The sequence below is a fragment of the Tenebrio molitor genome, chromosome 5 (genome assembly GCF_963966145.1).
Source record: "Tenebrio molitor chromosome 5, icTenMoli1.1, whole genome shotgun sequence".
Classification (NCBI taxonomy): domain Eukaryota; kingdom Metazoa; phylum Arthropoda; class Insecta; order Coleoptera; family Tenebrionidae; genus Tenebrio; species Tenebrio molitor.
In genome coordinates, this window is record NC_091050.1 from 19,218,858 (window position 1) to 19,238,920 (window position 20,063).

Sequence of the window (20,063 nt, forward strand, 5' to 3'; positions counted from 1 at the left end):
CGCTTCAATTTACCGCGCCCATAAGCTTGCGTATGTCCCCTCCCTATTACTTCTATACTCCTTGAGTTTGGTGGGTTTAACTCGTCGAAGTTATTTTACCTAACGGTCAACATCTTTGTTGTCTCACAGGACGCAGAATTCCTTTGCGCAGAGACGTCACTGTGCGACAAAGAGCATCGGTAAAGGTCCTAAGTGAGTACACACCGCTCACACAGAGGAGTTAAATTGGGTGCAAAACACCAAATTCTTTTAGCATTGCTTGCAAAACAACTCAATATTTTTGGATTCAATTGTTAATTTAAAAAAATAAACAAACAAAATTCTCATCACCGCACTTTTCACCTAAAAAATGACAGTGATAGCGACAAAAATTGACAGTTCACATGAAAGCGGCAAACATCAAACATTTCATAACATGGGCATGACCTGCTTCGACTACAATCATTTATAACAACCCTGTACATAGTTACATTTACTTATTGTCTCATTATCATATCACCCTGAAGTCCTGAAGATGCGAATGAAACGGTCGATTCTCGAAGTCGCAACGCAAGGTGACGGTGACAGAAGTCTTCTAGGCACCTTCACCTTCTAGGTATTACAAAACTATGGGCAATTTGTAGCCCCTGTCCTGTAACCCGTCCCATGTTGCCATTTCATATTTTTAAAGAATAGGAAGCCAAATGTTTTGGTGGCGTCTTTTAACAATTTTTTTCTTTTGAAAACAGTGTAATATTGCCCACACAATATTACCATTATGAGTTTTTCAAGTGACGAAGTGAATTTTCTCGTCTATCGATATTTACAAGAGTCTGGTGAGTTGGCTGTGACCACAAACATAACCACAATTTGTCGGTCCATTTGTGAGTGTTTGTTTTGATTGTTCGAGCAGGTTTCCAACATTCTGCGTACACCTTCGGAATAGAGTCGCACATTTCGCGTTCAAATATTAATGGGGCTCTTGTACCGCCCGCGGCACTTCTCAGCATTTTGCAAAAAGGCTTGCAGTATACCGAAGCGGAAATCAGCATAGGAGAGGACGGCCTAGAGCAAAGGTTAGTGGAAAGTTTAAGTTTAATCGACGCTGTCATGCCAGACGTCGTCGCGAGCCGCCAAAACCAGCAGAATGCTCAGAAGCAACCGATCAAATCTGAGATCACTGACACAAATGGAGAGGAAGGTGAGTAATATCTACATGGCTGTAAGCCGAATGCTCTATTTTCCAGTTTTAGCTGTTGTATCGACGCAAAACGAGAATATGGAAGTGGACACGTCCATTGAAATTCCCACTTCAAAAGCCACAGTTTTGAGAGGACATGAATCAGAAGTTTTTATTTGTGCATGGAATCCTACCACTGATTTGTTGGCAAGTGGTTCAGGAGACAGCACAGCCAGAATTTGGGATATGTCAGATAATACAACAAGTCCTAACCAGTTAGTGTTAAGGCATTGTATTCAGAAGGGTGGGACAGAAGTACCCAGTAATAAGGACGTCACCTCTTTAGATTGGAACGTAAGAATTACAGTCTTGTTTTATTTAATAGTAGTAGCACAGAAATAACATTACCAAACTTGTTAAGATATTGTTGATAGCTCAAAGGTTGTATATAAAAAATATTTTGACAGATTGAAAGCTGATACTCTTAATATTTGCCGCAGTAGTTGTAAATTCATCCTTAAAAGTATGGAAAAAGCATGTTTTGCTAATGTAAGAAGAAAATACGTTGTAGCTGTAGCTGGTGTTCCTCAAGGGTCCACCCTTGCACAATTTGCATTAATAATTCTAATGAGATCATGAAATCTTAAAACAAAATTCCTAGTGTTTTTTATTTTCAGTGTGATGGTAGTTTGTTAGCAACTGGTAGCTATGATGGTTATGCTAGAATTTGGACAACAGACGGTCGATTGGCAAGTACTTTGGGACAACACAAAGGACCCATTTTCGCTCTCAAATGGAACAAACGTGGAAATTACATTTTATCAGCGGGTGTAAGTGTTCAATGAAATAGTTTTTAATTGATCACACACAGTAAATTTTTCATAAAAGGTGGACAAGACCACGATTATTTGGGACGCGGCAAGCGGACAATGCACTCAACAGTTCAGTTTTCATTCAGCTCCAGCTTTGGACGTGGACTGGCAGACAAATACATCGTTTGCTAGTTGTTCGACGGATCAGTGCATCCACGTGTGCAAACTGTCGTTGGATAAACCGATCAAATCTTTCCAAGGACACACGGTAATGTCAATTGTTATATTTACACTGTGCGAATGATAATGATGCTTACAAGGAAAGTGTAAAAATGTGTGAGCGACCAACCGTGAAGGATTCGGTACGGTGTGGGGCAAAATTAGGGAGTGAAAATTTTGAGATGAGTTCGGTAGGAAATGAGCACTGAGTGACTAAAAGTTCGTAACGTTTTTTTTCATATCTTGGTAATGCAAATATTGGTCATGCTGTGTTTGAAATAAATTTAATTTTAGAAATAAATAGAGGTAGGCGTACACGGTTAGAAGATGGCGTGACAATTGTCGAAGCATTTGTGTCAATCATTTTTTTGAATGTCAAAATCTGTCAAAGAGTTTTATTTTTTATTTTTTCCCACACTTTGCAGTAATGGCGAAGGATTTTTATGCATGCCTTACAAATTTTGTTGGTTGCTGTGTTTCGCGAAACTAGCTCTGTGACTGATAAAAAAAAAGGTGCTGGTAGGTCAACCGTTCGTATCGAAGAAATCGTCACACGAAATAAGTTGAGACGGACGTTTTTCATGACCACCTTTGACCAAGATAATGTTTGATATCCTGGTATCACACATGGTAAAAAGGTGATAAAATCATTAATGTTGGTTGATTGCAAGGGCAATTCATCAATTGAATTGTCTGCTTAATTCCCCAGTTGCGGGTTTTGTTTAAAGAAAACCTGCCTTCTAAATCTTCTTGGGTAGTTTTGCTATAAATACACGTTTTGCTTTTAACGAAACAACGGATAAGTTAGTATCGATCTTGAAATTTCGCAAACAAGCAGTAGATAAATAAACTAACCAAAGATCAAGACGTGACGGAAAGTAACGAACAAAAATGACTCACACTTTTATCAAACTGTCCGGAAGTGGTAAAACTGGAAGACAATATTGCAAAGGTTGCTGTCAAAAGGAGATTTGGAATGAGATAGCAAAAAGTAAAATTCCGAATGTGGAACATATTGTAATGATTGTCTTGGGCAGCCAAGGTACTGCATAGTGTTGAAACAATTTGAAATAAAATTATATTCGTCAGATCATTGTTTCATTGCCAAATTAGCCAACTCGTTTCAGAAGTTTAAAAAAAAGTTTTGATCGCTCGTTCGTAATGTAAGGTCAACCTAATTTTTGTAACGGATAAAAATATTCAAATATCTTAAAAACGTTCCGTCTTAATCTATATTTCTTTTTACGCAGGTGTACTAAAAAATATGTCATAATCCATCACTAAAATTATAGTGTCATTTACATTTTGAAAATGAGGGTGGCTGGGGGCGGAGTTATTAAATGACAACTATACTAACTATAAGTAAAGAGCGATCAAATTAATTTGTAATCGAGTTATCCATGAATCCGAAATCGTATGTCGTTACTTGAACTCCATGCTCCAATAAACACAGCTTGAAACACAGGGTAGATCTCGACATATCAATCGCAAAGAAATACGGATTCAAATCCATGGATGACTCGATTACAAATTAATTTGATCGCTCGATACGTTCTTATGTGCGCTGATTCGCCATTTAAAATTTGTAACGTTAAGGACATCCAAAATAAATCCATCTGAATTTTTCGCCCGAATACCCGGTATGCAAGATTACAGTTATTTATCAGAGTTCTACAAACGTTATACAGAATGTCTGTAGATTTGAACAAAAAGCGGTAACTAAATTTCTGTGTTGAGATTAAATGGAAAGTATTAAATGGAAGTACAGGCCTAATTAACAATCAAAAGTTAAATTTAGTTTGTGGAGTTTATGGAGATACTGATTTTTAAAATATCGAGTCTTACATTTGTATTAGATGATCAAGAGTCGATAAGAAGTAAAATTTTTAGCAGTTATATTTCAAAACAGAATGTTTTTTCTTGGCCAAAGCGTTTCCCCATTATTTAATTCTTCAAATGGGCTGAAATTTTCTTGATTCCCTAAAACCGTAATATCTTTTTCGTTGGCGGTAATGTTAATGAGATTTTTCTAGCTATGTACGGTTGGCTTCAAAAAAAACGGGAACTGTCAGAAAAGGTTCTGTCAAATTTTATTAAATTTTTATAGTTTGAAACGGTCTTTTAGAATTTAGGTTAAAAAACTACACTTGGTGTCAGAAATGTTAATTATGCAAATACAAATACTACTGTCAAACAAACACAAATTGACATAAATTGACAAATTAAATTTCCAATTCACATTAGGTCAAATTTCATTTCTCGTTTTTTTTGAAGCCAACTGTACCTCTTCCAAGTATGTAAGAAGGTCCAAGATTCAACTCTGATTTCTTGAAGAAAGTATTAATTTAACAACCTTTGATATTTTAAAAGCTTTATTACTTAGCAACAACACGAAACTAACTTGTTGCTTAAAATAAGAAAGCTTACCTGTATTAAAATAAAAATGTGACTAAAGAAAATTAGAAGGTCGCAGGATATTTGAATAGATTATTTCCTGAACCGAATTTGACAAAGAACTCAAAACACAAGGAAACTTTTTAAATTAATTAATGCAATTAGTTTTTGTGTTGCTGCTGAGTAACAAAACAGGAAGAGGGCATTTATCGCAGGAAGAGAGCATTGATCGGTGTAATAATGTGTTGATTGGTGTTTTTCAATAATCTTTCAATTCGTGGTTGGTTAAAAATACAGGGTCATCATAAATGATTGTACCATCGTAGTTGGCGTTAAAAACCCACACAAATTTTGGATGTGCCGCTAGCCTCGTAACGTTAGACAAACTAGTAGACAGATTTCCGCTACCGCCAACAGCGCTACCTATCGGGGATACTAGTCTCACTCATGTTATGAAGCTTGCGGCACATTCAACTAAGCCACCAACGCCTACTACGATGGTACAATCATTTAAATATAATGACCCTATACAAGTTTTCACCGGTGATAGAAATAATCAGTGTATTCTTCCTGTACTTCAACTTGTTTTCACTGTTTGCGTAAACTTTTTGAATCTCACAAGGTTGGTGCACAGTTGTTGTAATTACCTTTCCTCCTCGAATTACAATTTGCAATTTCACTTTATCCCTATAATAATCGCAAGGTGTCACGTGACAACATTTCCAATCAAGATTATTTCATTTCGTAACAGCAATACTCCTGATTTTCGTTTGTTCATTACCGATCAACAAGTCTTCCCTAAAAGTGACAACACTATCGACGTTGTGTAAAAATTCAGTAAATTTTATTAAAATGAACCTTCGATTCTTATTTTAATTTTATAGAGTTCAGTACCAAAAATGTTGTATTTGTGTATCGTGCTCTGCGTTTTATCGAATCCTTTTACTTTGGGAGCGTGGTTACCCTCACACCTTGCTAAATGTGTACACTGTTGGGAGTGTGTTAGGCACCAATTGAAATCTTGTCATTTTCTATCGTTCGCACAGTCGAAACATACTTTGCGACCACAAGAAACGAAAAGCTCTAACCAACCACTTTTACAGAATGAAGTAAACGCAATCAAATGGGACCCCCAAGGCAACTTCTTGGCATCTTGTTCTGACGATATGACTCTGAAAATATGGTCGATGAAACAAGACAGTTGCGTCCACGACTTGCAAGCCCACTCGAAAGAAATCTACACGATCAAGTGGTCCCCGACCGGGCCGGGGACGCAGAATCCCAACATGAATTTAATTCTAGCTTCTGCCAGTTTCGATTCGACGGTCAGATTGTGGGACGTGGAGAGAGGAAGCTGCATTCACACCTTAACGAAACACACGGAGCCGGTTTATTCGGTAGCTTTCAGTCCAGACGGTAAATTTTTAGCTAGCGGCAGTTTTGACAAGTGCGTACACATCTGGTCGACGCAGTCTGGACAACTTGTACACAGTTACAAGGGCACGGGGGGCATTTTCGAGGTTTGCTGGAATTCGAGAGGCGATAAAGTTGGGGCTAGTGCTTCAGACGGTAGTGTGTTCGTTTTAGATCTACGTAAATTATAAGTCGATTTATATTTTTTTTTATTTGCTTACAAAACGATTTCTATAGAATATTTTAATGAGAATATGAAATTTATTTTTGTTGTGGAAAGGTGCCACAAAAATAAAATTATTAGCAACTGTTTTCATTCTTTATTATGGAAACCTTTATGAATTTCCTGTATACCACTACAACATAATTATTACCTCGAATTTTCTCTACTAAAAAATACTGTCATAAAGGAATCTTAACTGAACTCTTTGAAATGATGATGTACATGAGAAGTTGAGGATTGAGATTTAATGTTCGTACAAAATTTTAGTCTGTTAAAATAATCAGCAATTAACGAGAATTAGAGTATTATAAAAAGTGAACAAAAAAAAACATAATTTCTATGTAAATAATAAAATGTTATGTACACCAGTCAGTGCACCAACTGCAGTTTTTCTTAAGTAAATATTTACAAATCACATTAACCGTCTTTTGTATGCATACAAATTATCATGGTCATAATATGCATGGATGAGATCATACATATGTTTAAAGAAGTACAGCAAGTCATCATATTGACCGTTGTAAGATTTTGCATCTTTTCTGTATAAAGATTCACATTCACTTAAGGCCATCTCTGTGAAACAATTATGAATTCCTTTGTATTTGGGGTCGAGGCCCCAGCAATGCAAGTGCAGTTCAATCAAAAACTGATGAATTGCCTCGATTGTTGCTAGGTACCACCTAGGGCTCCCTTTTTGGTGCCTCCAAAACTGGGACACACGATTTTGTATTACGACACATGGAATTTTCCTTATCTTTTCATCCTTGTAGATACCTTTGCTTTGATTCCATGTACTATCAATAAAAATTGCTCTTGTTACAGGTAGGTCGGTTAAGCTATTCACACTTATCGAATCACAGCTTTTTAGGGCAGTTGTCATTAAAGTACTACGATTAAAACCTCTCGGTAATTCTTCTAGAGGCACGTTATTACTCTTGGTAAAATGATCATGGTTTTCTTTTCTCACTAACTGACTAATACTCATGGCATTTTGACTTGGAAATATTAAAACTACATTTTCACCACTGTAGTCTGGAATATCTGGATATGTATAGATTGAAACATCACAAGGTGCCAAAACAGCTGCGTGTCCTGCCGTGCTTTTCCCGTCGATTTCGTGCTTATGTTTAATTATGTCAATTTTAATCGGCAACTGCAATTAAAAATGTCATAATTAATCATCCCAATAACCTAAACCTACCTTTACAACAGGCAACAACCCCTCCAATTCGGCAATTGGTACGTAACAAGTGTAACAGAAGTATTTTCTCGATTTACCACATTTTGGACAAGGATGTCGTCCTTCTAGCTTCCCCAAAACTGAGTTGTCACTAATGTTAAAACCCTGAAAGGGGTTCCTGTCGATGTAAGCCTGGCGAGCTTCATTGCTTTTCGGGTTTGCCATAAAACTGTCGACTCCTAATAAAAATTCTTAAAATTAACTTGTAAACATTGTACACTTTGTTTAAGGTTATGTTGGATTGACATTTGACAAGTGTCAACAAACCAAGCAGTGATGCCACAGCAACGCGTGTGAATGCACCATCTCCCAGGAAATCTTTTCAAAATGGTACAAATTGCAAAGATATCAAAATTAGAAATTTGGAACGTAACGTGAGTACATTGTGTCTTTCTACTGATACCTGAAGGATATCAATTTTTATGACAACGAGATTTTGTAATAGAAATGTCAGTGACAATGTCAAGAAAAATTTTGAAAGAGTATATGTATTTCAGAAAACCGGTACAATTGACGCTGTTTGGTTTATTCCCTCGGTATAGCAGAATTAATTTGAGAGAGAAATGGAGGTAAGTGGTTTTTGTGTTTTGTTAAAATAGTTTATGTAAGGGCTGGTTTACACTGTTAAGACTAGTATACATTTAGTCCGCCAGAGGCGCTGCTTGAGGGCTTTTGTACAATATGGCGCTTCTTCATTCGTTAAACAGTATCTAAGGGAAAGTTTAAAGAGATTTGACCTCTGGCCCCTAGTTCAAGGGGCCGCATGCCAATAAATTAAGCCGGCCGAGCGTTAATGTTTACATTTTGAAGAAATCATAAAGACCCATTGACCTCAAAACTCCCCTTCTGGTCGTGACCAGTTTAATGGTGTTTCGCTAATACATTTTCCATTGCAAAAATTGACGAAAATAAACAAAAGAACCGTGAACGAATAGAGAGAAAAAAAGTGTAATTTTTTTCTAGTCCGCCTGTCTTTGATTGAACCCAATCAAACGAAACGGTATGATTAAACAGTGTGTCAGGTGAGCAAAGCACGGTTCTAACTGTGGTAACTGACACGGTAGCTACATTAAGACATATTTAGCCATCATCAAGCAACCACAAGCAGCTAGTAACTTAGTAGAGCGTGCAATGAAAAGAGAAAGCAATCATTATTGTAAGTATACTCATATAGACATCTTGTAACGTCCACTGGACACGAACTTGGCCAATTTAAATCATCGTCTAATCGCACATACGCAAAAAACCGTCATTAGAGCTGAAATTTTAATGGCGTCGTAAACACGGCACTGCGTGTTCTCGGACGTCGGGGATTTATCGGATTGTTATCTGATTCGTCAAAGAGTGGCGTTCGTATGCAAACGTGCCGAGTGCACGGTATCATAAGCAAAAGATTTGCGCTCCACTTACTTGACACTTATTTTAGAATAATTAAATTAATCTGAATTAGAATTATTCCGGCGCTGATTAAAACATTAATTTCCTTTTTTATCAAACACTTTCTAATGGCTGTGTTGGTCGAAATCGCCGACAGATTGTACGCGGTAAATGCGCAGGAAGTGTCAAACGTGTCGCACCGGCAGATAATGAGGCAGACGACTTATTCCTGCGGCCCGCAGGAGATCTCGACGGTGGATCCGACGGCGAACCTGCGTGGTCGTCGTTGACACGCAACAAACATGTAATAGGTACAAGTGGAAGAAATTTACTGTAACTGTGTCAAAAGAAATGTTATTAGGAACAAACAAAAACCACTCTTAGAAAATGCAAGTTTAACCTACTTGCCAGCGTGTTATATTTGAACAAGCTTTATGGTGATAATTGCGCTCTCGGTAACTTAGAGCCTTTGTAATGGATTATAATGTGAATGTGTTTGTTAATGTGTACCTACCTTTTCCATCGTTTAACCCGAATGTGGTACATCATTCTTGAGCAGTACCCCTCTACAACAGCATCAAGATCGATAATCATCGATTTGTATCAGGAATAATAATTATCGATGTAGAGCCAGATGCAGGATATTAAACGTGAGAATTTAGTTCACATAACATCTGCGTTATCAAATGTTCACCGGTAAATACGTAATTGCCGATGTTTCGTTCTAGATTTTTACACCGTCAGGTCGACCATCAGATGTGTCCGTTCGATGCGAGTGCCAATAATTAATAAGTTGTCGGGAGTAGGTATTGTTGTTGTCGAGTTGAACGGAATTGTTTGTTGTTCCGGAAGTATGTCAACCGGACATTATGCTCGACCACTGCCAGCATTGCTAATTGTTGTAGTAGTATTTTAATGCCATATTTGATTTGTTGTTGGTGTCGTTGTTACAATTACTTCGCAAATTATACACAGCGGACCGATGAAATGTTTATACAAGCCGAACTAATTACAGACTTGGACGTTCCAGATGACTGAGATGTTTGCAAAGACTTTCAAAATACCAAAATGATCAAATGTTTCTAATTAGTGTTTTTTTCTTGAACAAATTAGCCTTATTTGTAACAATAGCAGTGCCATTATTCGATATAAAATATTAATTTTACGGGAATTTGATAAAAATAACAATTTTATTTAGAAAAGTTTTACTGCTCATTTTACGTTATTGACACATAATTTAAATAGATGTTTATGAGTATTAAGAATGAATCCAAAGCTGCTATGTAGAACAATTGTTTGAAATGGCTTTCAACATAAAAATATTAAATTTTTTATTCTTGTTGAAGAAATTTCATATTTAGAATTTTTTAACATTTTTCTAATACCTAAGTCTTAAATCTCCCAGAAATTATTTCATTTATGTAGGTATTCGGTACGAATATTTTATTAACAATATTTGTTATATAGCTTTAACAATTTATTTCATTTATTTAATTCAATTAATATTTAACGATTAATTAAATTTAACAATTAAAACATATTTTAAAGAATACATTAAGGGCCGGTTTCACCAACGCCAGTTAAAGTTAACTGTTGGTTAAAATATACGAAAACATTGTTGTAACAATAGGTAACTACGTTGAATAATAAACGAAAAACGGATAATATCAAAAGGTTGTTGAGAAGAAATGAAAAAATGAAGTTTAAATATAAAAAGTTAATTTTGTACATATTTTATAATTTAAATATGTACAGGGGGCAAGTCACATAAGGCTTATTTCTGAATTTATTTTGTACGCAACCAAAATTACTAATGACGCTGACTACTGGATATCGTTTATAATGTGATTTAATTTAGTAATCAACGTATAGTTGAATTTTTTTAATAAACAACATGATAATACGATTGGTCACATTGAGTGTCAACATTTTTTTATGTAACTGAGCCTGCGCCCTGACGAGCGAGAGTTTATTTCAAATTCGAAAAGGTTTCCTGATCAATTTTTGTTCAGTTCTCTAACTCTGGAATTTCACGAGTATAGTTTAGTTTAGTTTATTTAATAACTAAGTTTTAGAATTGTACAGAGGGTCCCAAAATTCGCAGCACAACTGAACTGTACTTTACTCAACTGCACGCTGTGAGATAAAAATAAAAGGATATTAGGAAGATCTGAAAAAAATGTCATTGCTTTTATTCTCCTTTTTATGAAACTAAACATGTTTATCTCAAAAATGGATAAGCGTTTGATTTTTTTTATATCTAGGTAATAACAAAGAACAATAAAGCAAAAGGATTATTTTAATGTCATTAGCAACGGTTAGTAATAATACACATTAGCCTATAAAGAACAAATCGTCAAAATCTTTTCCAATAATCAAATTAAATAAGGTTAAAAGTGTAACTTTCGAGCCTTTATACAGGGTGTTTGAAAATTGCTAGTACAAAAAAAAAACTGTGGCATCTGGAAGCCCTAAGAAATCCAAGAAACCAATTTTTAATTTTTTAAAACAAAAGGGATAAAGTAACCCTATTCCTGCATATTCTACGCCTCAGGCGGGGCAATATTTTTTAAACCTTGGTAACCAAGCGTGATGATCGTAGTGATAATGAAGGACTATACAACAATATGAAAAATTTATATTTTTTTGCAAGATCTTGGCAACCACAGATTGACAGTTTAAGAACATCAAATTTTTTATTTCGTTATTGCTTAACAACGTGAAGTGTCTTTTTAAAATACCTTAACTCAGTGGTGCACTAACAATTTTAACCCAATTTTTAGTAGTTTTTATCTCGAAAACTAGAGGATTTTTATTAGAATTTTCTTTTGCCGATGACTTCAACTCACCATCACCAATTACCAGGTTTTTTTTGTACTAGCAATTTTCAAACAGCCTGTATATAGTTTTGAGACTAAACACGATGGCCTTTTTTTAACAATTTTCTCCTGATAAAATATGTTTGAATTAAAAGATATAATTTCATCAATTCTAAGAACAGGATTCCGGTAAGACATCTTAAACCTTGTTATAGTTACTTATGTGACGCGCTTAGTAAATTAATCTTTACGGGCGCGCTGGCACTTGTGGGACGAGTGACGTAAGGAACGAGTCTCCATAAGCCAGTAATCCCAGTAAAGATTAATTGCTAAGCGAGTTGCATACAAACTTTTATTTCCACCTTCAGCCTTTAAATTTCGTTTTTTAGTTGTTATTTATGTATATAAAAATTTTGTAATACTGTAAATACTGTCAGAAGTTTTGTGAAAATTGTTGCAAAAAGAAAGAAAAGAAAGAATGGCTTTAATCCCCGATGAAGACTTTGAAGGCGATTTTCTTGAAGTGCAAAAAAATACCCACGGAAATTACCAACGCTGCAAGCTGCAAGTGCTGTTCTCTACTGATTCGATCCCAGGAGCGATACGAAAATGACTTTTGAAATGGATCAAAATGCATTATTAACGTATGTAATTGCAACAATTGACAGTTAAATTTGTTTGTGTTTATAATAAACTTTTTCAAACATCATTTAATTAGTTTTGATTAATTATTATTATTATTTGATGAGCCTTGTAAAGTCTTTACAGGTCTCTTCTACGTACCTGTTAAATATTACTGGGCTCTGTCTGTAACTACCCATTTACTTAGTTACCACAAATGCCTATAAAGTGTCATTTACTTGGGGGGTCATTCACGAAACTCGGTAAGGCTCGATAAGGCGTTGCAAATTCAAAACCATGACAACCGACATTGTTGAAGCATTGTATTTGCCGTTTCGTTAACGATTTGCAAATTTGCAAAGTTTCGTGAATCTCCCCATTAGAAGGTGGAAATAAAATAACTTAACACAATAATAATGAATAGCATTTTGGGCTTTTGACAATCACAAAAATTCTAATGATTTTTTTTAAAGATTAGATAGATTAGTACATATTTTACTTCGACCATTATTATTCTTATAGTCGTAACAGTATGTGATTCTGATTATTATCATTGATAATCTTATCAGGACGATGATTTTGAATCAGATCATTTAATATTTTAATGATAATAAATTTAAAAAAAACCCATAAATAATTGTTTATACTTTGTGTCAATGATCTAGCTGAAAAATAACAACAGGAAATAAATGTGCAAAAAATATGTTTCCATTAGGAGTTCGTCTATTAGAAAATTTCTCTTGATAACGCCTCACAAATGCTGCATTATTGTGCACACAATAAAGTAATTAAACAACAATGGTTGTAGGCGTGTAACTTAAGGCACTCCCGATGTGTTTAAAAATTCAATTGGAAATTGATTATTTTTCTGTTATTTTGTTGCTTATTTTTTACAGCACTTGGAATTGCTAAAGTAAAATCTACAAATGTACAAACATAAAAAATATACGTATGTATATTGATATGTACATATAGTACTACCCGTAGAAATAATTAACAAATTTCGCTCTGCTCTAATTACCTATGCAAAAATTTTCTTCAGTTACATAACTAATACAATCTGTAGATTGTATTATTTGTAATGTAATGTAATAATTTGTAATCATAAAAAAATTACATTTCTAAAGATATTATTTTAAAATTCTGTCTAATTCGCATTGATCAGTCAGTTAAACATTCAATTTTAAAGTTTAATTCGAAAAATTATAAATTTGAACAAAATTAATACGGAAAAGTATCAAATTGTGTAAATTGTCAATTAGCAAGAGTTGAGATAAAATCACAAAGAGAAAATTAACAACTCTTTATCTACTGTAATCATAAAAGCATAACATTATTTTTCTATGATTTAAAAAAAATGTTTACTTAATACTGGGTGTCCCATCTAAGAATTTCAGGTCTTATATCTCTTTTGTTTATGGACCGATTTTTGTGAAATTTGGAAGATAGGTATTTTAGTGAATGAAGAGTAAATTACTTGTACCTAATAAAATGCCCGATTAATAAAAAATGTAATTTTAAAACATTTTCCTTTATTTGAATCTACACAAAACTAGTGTTCATTAGAAAATATGTGTCTACACAAAAAATTTAATCAAATTAACAGTTTCTATTTCAAGAAAACATCAATTATTTTGTTAAAAATGTGCTACAATTTTTGAGATATTCAAGTCAATAAGTCGCTTTGAAACAATTGAACAATAAATTGACAACTGTATTACGACTACCTTAAGGGAACGAATTTTTGCGGAAGTCATTGTTTATTGTTGTTCTACAATTTAGGATAAATGTTAAATTATTTAATTGACAAATAAAGGGCGTTAAAATGGCGCATTTTTAAGACTGGAGGTACTTGAGTAACCCTTGAAATTATCTATCTGTTAAATTTCACAAAAATCGGTCCATAAATAATAAATCATAAGAGCTCTGAAAACAATTGAAGTTGTCTTCTTAATTTAAGAAACGTCAAATTTTAGATTTGTGTTTTGATGTTGATGGTTTTTCTAATTGCAGACAGAAAGAATATTGTATGCAACTTGTACATAAAAATTCTCTTTTACTCATACGATTGCAGCACTCGCCTACAACTCATGCGGTCAAACTTCCCGTTCTTGCAAAAATTACTACTGTATTTATGCACTTATCGTAAAAAGTACAATTCTATAGTTGATACAATAGATATACACATACAGACTGATTCTCTCAACGACCCTGACGAAATTTAAATGCAGCCAGTAATACGTTTTTCATTCATAATTTAATCCAAAAACACGAATTATTTTAAACTTTTGTATGGTTTGCACATTCCGCAGACAAGTCTCAATTATAAAAAAATTAAATGGCATTAATAGAAGAAACTGACTCATCAGATATCAATATGATCCTTTCGTCATTGGAGCATATTTTAATTAATAAAAAACATAATAAAATAATACAAAAATAATTGTCAAAGGGTTGTCAATAATGCCAGGAGTATCAGATTTCATTGTAAATAAAGTTATAAATCAAGTTATAACTGAATAACGTATTAATGACTGCATTTAAATTTCGTTAGAGTCGGAAAGTTATGTGAATCAGTACAGGTACAGATTATTGATATATTTATTCGATTTTGCAAAATGAAATAAAAATATTGGATATTTACAACAAGATTACATACCTATTTTATTTCGTAAGAGCCGTCGCATACAATTTTATCGTCTTGTATAATGAAATAACTATTATATGGTCTTAAAAGACAAATTTTGCAAATTTTTCAATTTATATTTTCACTTGGTAGCTAAATTATTCGTAGTACTTTATGAACATCACTTCTGCAATATCTAAATAGGTAACGTCTCGTAATGCATCGAAATGTGATTTTAATGATGTTCAATACTTTTGTCTGAAAACAAGTTAATGTAAGTGTAATTTATGGGCTACAAACTGATGTCATTACTGTCACATTTCTCATTTCATACTTTGGTTTAAGTAAATGCGTAAGAAGAATACGCTAGTCAAAATAATCACAGGTGTTTAAATTCTAAATGCGATTACTGCATAATTTAAACTGTTTCACTGATCTTTTAATAATTTAGCAAATAAAATAAACTATACATACAAATATGATGTACCCTGTATGCATTTTCTAATCCATTTTCTTTCAAAAATTTCAGGTTTGTAAAATGACTTTACTATGCCAAATAAGTAAGAACATATTTTGCCATATTTATATAACACAGTCGACGTTCTTTTCTATATATTTTTTAAGGAAACACGGTTTTCGTTCTTCTTTTCTTATATTTAAATTTTTTCAGTTTCATGGGTTTTCCTTAAAATTAAGAAAAATGCATTTCTGGCACACCCGCTACGCTTAGATAAAAGATGTCATTGGTAAACTGATGATAGGTATTAAAAATAGCCTATGTAAGACTGGCGATCAGATAAATCAGTTGGAGCTGTTGTCACGCCGGCTGTAAAAATTCCGCTTGAAACATTTTCCGGTGACGTCCTTGTTCCTTTTTTCCCACTCCATCAAAAATTTTTTTTGACGTGTCGGTTTCCTTATATGGTTTATTTGTCTATGATAAGTATATAAAAGATCGTTAGGTGCAGTACGAAGCGTGAACCGTGGGGCTGGAGGCGTTGGGAATCAGGCAGGAACTGGGCGAGTGGGTCACTAGGTCGGGGCGCCTCGCAGATGTTTACCGTGTAGTCAACCTTCCTTATGTTCCGACCATGTTTCTGTATGCGTGTGTAGGTACTCGGATAATACATGACTTACTAAGCTTATCCGACCATTAGCATATTAGCCAACGTGTAATAATGTAATTGCCGCCGAGAATCCAGAACCAGCGCTGGGTTCGTGTTCTCATCGGCTATTGTAGTCTCCAGCTCGAATTGTACATTCGGTAAACGTGGGAGGTTTACACGAACACCATGTGATGTCGACTGTCCGAAAAGCTGTCACACGTTTTTGGAACTATCTGTTGTACGTTTTTTAATTGATTTCTATCTCGAGCGGATTTGTGAAAAGAAAAGCAAAACCTAGCGCAGCTAATTACCATTACTAATTGTACGATCGTGATGATTTACATCAAATGGTATTAAATAGGTATTAGTATTAAATAGCAGATAACTCATAATAACATGTCAGCTTATGTCGAGTTTATAATTTGCCGTCCAGTAATTAATATAGCAATTCCGAGTAGAAAATGTTTTCCGTGTCTTTTATGAGAATAATACTAACATATGTCGTTTTCCATCACCCTTTTCTCTGTTACTGTAAGCGAGTGAATAAAAAATAAAAATTATTTTTAGTTATTAATTTATTTTCACGTGGAACCACAACCGGAAACAAAAAAATTAATTTCTAAAAGGTTCTTTTACTTGTACTTGAATGCTTAAGAATCTAAGTGTACTCATACTTATGACACTATACAAAGAAAGAAGAGAAAATAATAATTATAATCTTCAAAAATATTTTTTTCGAAAACTGATAAAAAATGTTGACATTTACATGACCTAAAGCGGTTGTCAAAGTGACTGTTTTTTGTTCACTGGATGTAAAACATTTTTTTCTACTCCCATGTTTAAAATGCCATTTATCGCATACCTATGTTTCCATGACGATAAGTGATCTTTTAAATACACCTTGACAAGCTGTGACTTTGTGCGCTTTAGTGACTAGGTGAAGTTAGCAACGGGCTTATTAATCACGGGCTAAAGTTAGCTGCAGCTATTTTAATCGCAAAAATCATATAACACTCAAAATCAAGTTAGTTGTCACTTGCCAACTGACGTTTATCAGTTTCGAATTTTATGTTTACATTAACATGTAATGAATGCTTAATTTGTTTTGTTTATTTGGTCGTAGAAAAAGTATAGTATGTAACTCGTTTATAAACTTCTCTAGACACTCGTTTATTAAACACTCGCTCCACTCGTGCCTTATAAAACTTGTGACTAAAGCGTCATTTATAAATCTTGTTGCGTAATATACCATTAGGTTCGTTGTTTAGCTTTCAATATACTGGAATATGAAACAATTGATTATTATTAGAATATCATGGAAAATTAGTTAGTTTTAATTTGTTTCCAGTTGACATAAATCAACCGGAAAAAAATTGTTTCTTATTTATTTTCGACATTCGATTTAAGCTTTTAGCTTTCCTCATTGAATAAATTTTCTGAAAAATTAACCTATATTTCTATTACAACTAAGAGTTTTGCAAGCACCCAATAATAAGAATTATGGCTTCCTATGATTAATAAAAATGTAAATTAAAATTAATGTCAGTCATTACTTGGAAAACAAGAGAAATTGTTATGGGTTTCAATGATAATAAAAGTGTTGCATTTACCGTATGTCAGGTAGGAGAAAAGTATCTTGTTTTGTTGTTATGCAGAACTAAAATAAAAATGCGGAAAACACGATTTTAATTTTTAATTGAGTGAAAATACGAGCACGTTAATTTTGAAGCATATTTAAGTTTGTTAGGTGCATAGGAAAATAAGAAAAATATAATATAATGTGCAGATGTCGCACTCTCTAGAACGTCTGTATTAATTAAATAGAGGAAGTTTTAATTAATTCAAGTTAATAATTTAGAAAAAGTTCTGTTTAGAAATTGCTACTTTAGAGGAAGTAGAGAAGGCACCCTCACACACACGCCGATTAAAGGTGAACATTCCCTGCAGATAACGATAACCATGTAGGTCTAACGATATGGCCAGCATACTGGTACTCACGTGAGACATCAATGTAGTCCAGAGCAACACTAATAAATGACGTTTAACATGAATTCCAACGAAGAAGAACGAAGATTGACCTGCGGCGCGTGCGGTCCCTTTTTCCATAAAGCTTCCGTCAGAATTCGGCACGTCGAGGGTTCTCATTGTGCCCCACAATAAATTATTTACATGTTTTGTTTGTGCTGTCAGCGTAAGAGTCAAATATTGACAGACATTCACAGCGTGGCACCAGTCGTGCTTTGTTGGCGAAGGGTCTTCCGGCCCTCGCCGGCAAAAGACACGTCGTAAAAATCGACGCTTTGATCATTCCCTAGCGATTTTAGTGCATCGATAGCAATCATTACGAGAAGTCGGTGCCCTAAATCGTGGCCTTGACATTAAAGAAACCGAGTTTGTTAACAAGTCGTACGAACAGATGTTGGAGAATTCTTACTAACCTAAATCTGCAACACACCGTTTGGTGCCGTCATTAGAAAGCGAAAATATTTAACAATAATTACCCTTCTTGGAAACGTGGAACTCAAGCTATGAGGATTTTCATTATGGGGACAGTGTTTAAGTATTTTTGAATGGTGCGAACGTGACCGTCGTAAATAATGTCCACTTACGCTATTATTATTATTATTAAATATCTCGGTTTATTATTCCATTTAAACTAATTAAATACCTACATGTCTTCACAGGTATTTTAGACAAACTACAAAATTAAATCAGATTTGTCTTTTTTTTCTGTTGCAATTATTTTAAATAAAATTTGAATTTGACTTATCTTAAAACAGACAATTTTTTATAAATATTAAAATGTATGTATTTTTTTTCTTGCAGGTCTAAACATTAATTTTTTTAATAATTATTTGTTCAGACTTTTTGATAGAAAGTTGCTTATTTCGTCTGATAATAAATGTGTAATAAGATATTTTGTTTGATTAAGACTGCCATCAATAAAAAAGAGACCCGCTAGTCCAATCTATCTCCAAAAATGCCACACCAAACGTTAACCACTAAATGGTATTTAGAAATTTTCTTTCACAACAACATGATTATCATTTTTATTATTATCAAACTGTTTTGACAAATGACTTACTTAGTAATTTCGAGCATTTAAAACAAACTTTCCTCTTGCTTACTTTGGTCACTTGATTTGTAAATTTTGTACCGGATCAGTCAAGTTTACCGCCCGAGCGAAAACATCCTCTTCTAATCGATTTAAAATTCTCAAAAAATTCAGGAATGATTGTGTATCGCTGTAAAAATTACAAATTTTTTAATAAAACAGGTAAATATTTCATTTTAATTCAATTACCGCTACATTAATTTACATAATTTTTCACTGAGAGTCCTTTCAAACATTTAGGAAAAATTTGCTGTCATTGAAATCATGAAAAGATCACTGGTTTTTGAAATAAATGGAATTTGATATTAAAGTGCAAAATTTAGCTATGATTTATTATTAAATTTAAATTGGGCGGTCACTTCCACAAAAGAAGTTGACGTAGGTTGTTTATGGTACCCTTTAGGGACTTAAGAATTACTAGAAAAGTTGTCAGCAGATGTTTACCAACAATGGGGTATCTATTTATGACACCGTAGTTGTAAATCTTGGTCATTTTTCGCTGCTAATGTTAAAATTGGAATAATTCAAAAACTAACAATTTTCTTTTGATGCGAATTTCATAAATGTGTTCTTTGAATTAATTGAGAATTATGAGCGTGTAGAGATATTTTCATATTTGATGGCGGAAACAAAAGTAAAGTTGGTAATTTTTACTAATTTTTTAATGGTGGGCGGTAAAACTTGACTCACCCGGTACATTAACTCTTTACTTTCTTGACTTTTGTTTAATGAATGGGTATAGTTCTTTGCATTTTTACGTTCAAAAAACCAATTTCTGCAATACTGAATGAAAAATTGTAAAATACCATTTGAAAAAACAAGTTGATGTTCATCCGTCAAAAAGTGGGCGCAAGAAATTTTGGTTGGTATTGAAGTGTTTTCAAAATTGTATTTGCGAAATATCTATATTAATTACATAATTACATAAACATTTTTTTT

The 20,063-nt window shown here is 33.8% G+C and overlaps 2 protein-coding genes across 3 annotated transcripts; one reads left to right on the top strand and one right to left on the bottom strand.

The window, feature by feature from the left end:
* Nucleotides 1-616: 616 nt before the first annotated feature.
* Nucleotides 617-6,309, top strand: ebi (transducin beta like ebi). 2 transcript variants are annotated; one of them, XM_069048998.1, is made up of 6 exons: nt 617-815; nt 893-1,180; nt 1,227-1,513; nt 1,837-1,989; nt 2,048-2,239; nt 5,688-6,309. In XM_069048998.1, the coding sequence occupies exons 1-6, from the start codon at nt 758-760 to the stop codon at nt 6,186-6,188; spliced, it is 1,479 nt and encodes a 492-aa protein (XP_068905099.1). In that variant the 5' UTR covers nt 617-757; the 3' UTR covers nt 6,189-6,309. The 2 variants fall into 2 exon arrangements, with proteins under 2 accessions (XP_068905099.1, XP_068905100.1); XM_069048999.1 differs by having other exon boundaries at nt 620-815; nt 1,233-1,513.
* Nucleotides 6,303-7,764, bottom strand: LOC138131791 (tRNA-uridine aminocarboxypropyltransferase 1). Its single transcript, XM_069049000.1, has 2 exons — nt 7,422-7,764; nt 6,303-7,373 (listed from the first exon to the last, which is right to left on the bottom strand). Exons 1-2 carry the CDS (start codon nt 7,623-7,625, stop codon nt 6,633-6,635), a joined length of 945 nt encoding a protein of 314 aa, XP_068905101.1. The 5' UTR covers nt 7,626-7,764; the 3' UTR covers nt 6,303-6,632.
* Nucleotides 7,765-20,063: the final 12,299 nt, after the last annotated feature.

What these genes read in the sequence shown, in the direction of transcription:
- LOC138131791 (XM_069049000.1), bottom strand. Translation starts at nt 7,625, where the DNA reads ATGGCAAACCCGAAAAGCAATGAAGCTCGCCAGGCTTACATCGACAGG. An exon ending in GGTTGTTGCCTGTTGTAAAG is followed by an intron (nt 7,374 to 7,421) that starts GTAGGTTTAGGT and finishes TTTTAATTGCAG; the next exon opens with TTGCCGATTAAAATTGACAT.
- ebi (XM_069048998.1), top strand. Translation starts at nt 758, where the DNA reads ATGAGTTTTTCAAGTGACGAAGTGAATTTTCTCGTCTATCGATATTTA. An exon ending in TCACCTCTTTAGATTGGAAC is followed by an intron (nt 1,514 to 1,836) that starts GTAAGAATTACA and finishes TTTTATTTTCAG; the next exon opens with TGTGATGGTAGTTTGTTAGC. An exon ending in ATTACATTTTATCAGCGGGT is followed by an intron (nt 1,990 to 2,047) that starts GTAAGTGTTCAA and finishes TTTTCATAAAAG; the next exon opens with GTGGACAAGACCACGATTAT.